The sequence below is a fragment of the Olea europaea genome, unplaced genomic scaffold, assembly GCF_002742605.1.
Source record: "Olea europaea var. sylvestris unplaced genomic scaffold, O_europaea_v1 scaffold5168, whole genome shotgun sequence".
Classification (NCBI taxonomy): Eukaryota; Viridiplantae; Streptophyta; class Magnoliopsida; order Lamiales; family Oleaceae; genus Olea; species Olea europaea.
The window spans coordinates 1-5,214 of record NW_019263487.1 but is presented as its reverse complement, the minus strand read 5'-3'; the positions used below and the strand labels follow the sequence as shown (position 1 = coordinate 5,214).

The 5,214-nt window shown below is 33.8% G+C and overlaps 1 protein-coding gene across 2 annotated transcripts; it reads right to left on the bottom strand.

The window, feature by feature from the left end:
• LOC111388670 lies at nucleotides 1–3,690 on the bottom strand. Of its 2 annotated transcripts, none has more exons than XM_023013430.1 (6): nucleotides 3,407–3,544; nucleotides 2,824–2,880; nucleotides 2,399–2,451; nucleotides 1,477–1,528; nucleotides 1,121–1,177; nucleotides 1–1,009 (listed from the first exon to the last, which is right to left on the bottom strand). In XM_023013430.1, exons 1-6 carry the CDS (start codon nucleotides 3,417–3,419, stop codon nucleotides 942–944), a joined length of 300 nt encoding a protein of 99 aa, XP_022869198.1. In that variant the 5' UTR covers nucleotides 3,420–3,544; the 3' UTR covers nucleotides 1–941. The 2 variants fall into 2 exon arrangements, with proteins under 2 accessions (XP_022869198.1, XP_022869197.1); XM_023013429.1 differs by having other exon boundaries at nucleotides 3–1,009; nucleotides 3,411–3,690.
• Nucleotides 3,691–5,214: the final 1,524 nt, after the last annotated feature.

The window sequence follows — 5,214 nt, the reverse complement described above, 5'->3', positions numbered from 1 at the left end:
CATATACCACAAGAGACACATGGTCACAAAACTAGGGTGATCAAGTAAAACAATTTAAAAGAAGAGATCTAGATCAAAATTAGCATGACCAGACATGGTTGCCAAAAGTTCATCTCATTGGACCTATATCTGATTCAGTGGCAATAACAAATCTATATAATCAACCCCCAAGTTTATTTAGAATAATGTTTGGCTTGTTGTCATACACCACAAGACATTAGTATAATAATGCCCAAGGGAAAATAAGGGGAACCACGAAATTTATATATATCCAGTGACTAAAGCAGTACATAGGAGTGAGAAAAGGTAAAACCACATTTGTCAGGGATCATTGTCAACGAAACCAAGAGTTAGCACGACCAAAATTTAGGCCAAGTTGGCAAATCAAAAGTTGACAGTCATTAAGAGTAAACTTTAGATTTTCCAAACTCATTTAGCCAAAGAGTTACACGTGCACACAGGAACAACAATCAATTCAAATGAAGAAATTAAGAATCTATAATCTGTAAACTTAAGCCGATACAATTCAGGAATTTGACATTGTTCTCCAAGTTTGTCAGTGACCAATATCCCCAAATTTAAATTTCAATAAACAAGTGCTTTATTTCCCCAAATCTCAAATGTAGTTCTATATAAAGCCATCAGCAATTGGACCATTTTGATTTCAAAAGTTGAAAGTTATTCCAAATTTTGAATTGGAGGAACTGTAAATCACAGAGATAAGAGAGCATTTGAGTGACAACTTACGAGAAGTACGTGATCATCTTATGTCATTAACTTAATGGTGCTACATGCACATTAAAATCAACATCTATATCCATAGCCACCTATGTATAATAAATTTAAGTAAATCTCCAACACTGCAGCTACTTTTGTACTCCTTGATTTGAGATAGAAAACTCTAAAAGGAAACTAAGAACCAATTAAATAGATTAAGAGCATTAGTTACCTTCTGAATCAACAGGAAATTGCCTAATAAAACTTTTTAAGTCTGGCCCTGCACCTTTACCTGTTCATAGAAAATGACAAATCAAAATTATACAAATGTCATATTAGAACAATCATTTCCTATTCTTTAACCACTTTGAATGGAAACATAAGAAATTGAAGGTCAGCTTACCCGTGCTCACGGTTTTGCCCTCTTTGGCTTTTCTTTCCTCTTCTTCCTTCTTGAGCACTAGATTCATAAGTGAAATTGATTAAGGCTGGAAAAGTAACTGTAAAATGATAAGGGTTCGAGCGATAATAGTAACATGAAACAATTTATTTAAAGGCCTCAGAATGGATAATTTAAGCATGATATGCTTATATGGCCAAATTTGTAGCAATCATAACCATCCCTGATTCACTGAAAAGATATTCATCAATTATTCCATCATTAAGCAACTTCCAGAAGTCAAACTCTTCATTAATTATTTTAGGAACATCTAGTGAAAAAATTGATGAACGTCAAAAGCATGAGGTTAGTACACTCACTAGCAACACTATGTCTAACACGTTCTCTTCTTGCCTCCAGCTCAGCCAGTTCCTGAAGAACGTGTCAACAAATTAAGGAAAGCAACACACTAAGCCCTTGTTTGAGCCCCATTTTCCAATAATACATTTTTCTCCAAATTCATTTTCAACCACATATTTCTCTTAATAAAATATATTACATGCAAACCTAAAACTTTTTCCACCTTTTCAACCACATTTTCCAAAACCAAATAATGTGGCTCAAACAAGGGATAAATTTATCAAAATATAACTTAGTTCACATGCTAATTCAGAAAACAGCATGCCTACTTCTAAATTAGCATAGCTGGATGTGAACATATTAGCAGAAAAAGGAAAATGCAGGAGCCAACAAGATTTAAAACTCTTCATGCGTGCACGTGTGAGAGAGATAGAGAGAAGATTTAAAATATAAATAATTAACACCGAGCAGTTCTCGCATCTTTTTCTTTTTTGCCCTTTCGATAGGTACAATGGAGGCTCCCTCTTTTTGTTTGGTATCTAGAATTAATTGACAATTTATTTCACAACCCCGAGGCCAAATAAAGAGTTTGTTAACAGAATTGAGAAAGCACGTGTTAAACAGTATGAAAAAGTAAAATAGCAGGTCAGTATGATGAAGAGTTTCGCCGATCACACAAATGAATGCCAACCAACCTGAAAGATATACACAAGACACTACCACTTATCCAGTACAGAGAGAAAGAATACAACCAATTTATACCTTTTTCGATAGCGTAAACTGAAATCAGGTATTACATTATTGCTAATATTCTTACTAAACTTTGAAAGGCCCTCAAGTCGAGATAAAGAACAAATGTTGAACATCAAGATTGGCCTTTAGTTGCAAACCTTGGGAAGAAGTGCATTTTATATAGAAATGTAAAGAAAAAGAGTAACTTACCTCTGGTGTGGGAGCTCTTTTCCGCTGTCCATTAAGCCAGCATATCCATTCAACTATAGCAATACTATCAGAATATCAATCCCAGATTTTAAAAAAGAAAAAAGGCAAATATGCACATACAAAATGTTAATCCATAGCCACAGAATTTACCAAAATCCTACTACAAAGAAGTCCTTCCATAATGGTGGAGTTTGGTGCATGGAATAATGTATTATACATAGTATTAAATGCACCGACTAATTTGGATTTGGTTTCAGAATTTTGCACGAAGTGAACCATTATGGAATAAATTGCAAGGCAGATAGAACATATACAAAAATGGGAGGTGAAGTAGCCATCTGGGTACTACACACCACTACTTCTGAATACAATGGATCAGGTGAGCATGTGAAACAAAAGAAATTTGAGAGAATTTCCAGGCATACCTGGAACACTTGTGGGATCCTGCTCTCCTTTAAATACGACCCACCTTTTCTCCTTCACTGATAGATAAACCCGGCATCATTGCAAGAAAGAGAGTTTTAATGCTCATCGCTTAAGTGTGCGTTACAAATACACCTAAAAGCTTTTGCACGCTAAAACCTTTATTTTATTTAGGTCCAGCTTGATTCTAAGACCAGTAATTCCTATGTTATTTTCCTTTAGTATCTATATATTGTTTATGTCGATACTATGTATCGAATTGTCAAGAATCACAATTTTCCTACCCTGCTAAACCTAAATGGTAGTTAATTAAAATATAAATAAGAGAAAAAATAAACATTTTCTACAAAACAATAAATAGTAACAGCATTTCTTCCACCTCAATTGATTACAGCACTCCTTCAATACGATCAATCTTTTATAACAAATTACAGCCATAGGAGGGAATGCATTCCCATTATACAAACACCATAATTATGAATAAAATTAACAATTACATTCCAAAAAAAAAAAAAAAAGGCATACTTTTATTTTAGTTTATTTACCAAAAAAAAAAAAGGAGGAAGAAGAGAGAAGGAGACGCACTTACTGATACCATCGATTTCTTCAGTTCTAGCGAAATAACGATTACCGCTTTTGTCCATTCCCACTAATGTTCTGCTACTGAATAGCCCTGCAACCCTTGCCCACAGCCGAGACATCGCCCAGTTACAAATGATCAATATTGGGGATTACGAATTTGTTCCGTTGAGGAGATGCGGGATTGAATTGAATTCGAATTCAACAGAAAGGACTGGTGTATTTGTATATAATCGATGTTGCTAAAACGCTGTCCTTTTGACAAAGGTTTGTATCAATGTAAGAGAAACCCTCTTTCAATTTTATTTTATTTATTTTTTGTTTAACTGACTTCTATTTTTCTTAACTCAGAGGGTGTTTGGTAGGAATTTTTATGTGAAAATGTATTTTTGAATAGTAAGTTGATGGGGAATGTGTGGTTGAAAAATAAGAAATTTTTTTTGATTTACGTGTAATATTATTTTAATAAAGAATATGTGGTTGAAAAGAAAAGAGAGAAAAATATATTTTGATAAAAATGGGTGTCAAACAGGGTCTTAATAATCAAATTAATTTGAATAATGCTATGCAGCCTTATTGATTACAACTCAATTTAGGTGATGTTAGATAATAAGTTGAATAAAATATGAAATTAAATTACCTATTTAATTTCACCTATCATTCAATGTTATATTAACTCCACCAAGATTGGAGTTGTAATATTACTCAATTAATTTTATTGTCTCGTTTGGTGAGAATTAAATTTTTAATAGATTTTGATAAAAATTACTAAATGTGTGGTTGAAAAATTATGAATTCATGTCATATTTGATTGAAATTAATTATTGACTTTAATTTATATTAAAATTTTAATTTTAATCCATGCAAAATAGGGACATTAAAAAAGAAGAAGTCAACTTTCGATTTTCACGGAAATATGTATTTACCAAATTAATGTGCACAACGCATACAACATGATAGCTTCGTTGAATTCCAAATGCATGTTTGTGTCACGATTCCATCACTAGATGGATGGGAGCAAATAGCATCTTAAAGAAAACGCGACTATGTGACTTGAAGTCGGGGTTCTTCATCATTTGAGATTCTTTAATTTCAACTTCTTCAACTAATCCCTTTTTGTGGTTTTTGAAGATTTTCATGATGCTATTTGGAGACATGCCACCAAGAGCGATGCATACAATGATTGTCAATTGTGTCGATAATATTTCTTTTAGAAAATGAAGTTGTATTTGTGACAGGATAACACGATATTCCTGTGTATTTTGCCTTTTACTACAATGGTGACAGACACGGAATAGATCTAAAAAAAAATATTTTGCTCTATTTGAAGGGATGTCAACAATTCGAGCCAAGCCAGCACGGGCTTGGCTTGAGTAAAATAAAGTCCGAATCATTCTCTCGAAGCTCATCCTTTTCATCATAATTGATCCGCTTTTCCCAAAGGGCTTTTTTGGCCCAAGTCTAGTAGAGTGAAAGCTCAACCAAAAAATTGAGGCTTGACAAAACTTTTGCCCTAGGCCTTATCGAGTCGAGACAGCTCTTTTTTTAATTTTATATTTATAACACATAGGCAACACGCCACCTTTAAAACACAGTTGCCTTTTTTAAAAAGTAGCTCTGTGCTGCCTATTTAAGACCTGCCTCATTTTATTTATTTATTTTTTTTTTTTTAAACGAGCTGGCTCGGTCCAACGCCCTGAAACAAAGCTTAGCCCGAGCCTCGAGTCGGGCCGACTCGAGCTTTTTTCAAAATGAGTTAGGGGTGTCCCGAACCAACGAGTCAAATTGTCATCCCTCAATTTGTTCGTATTGCT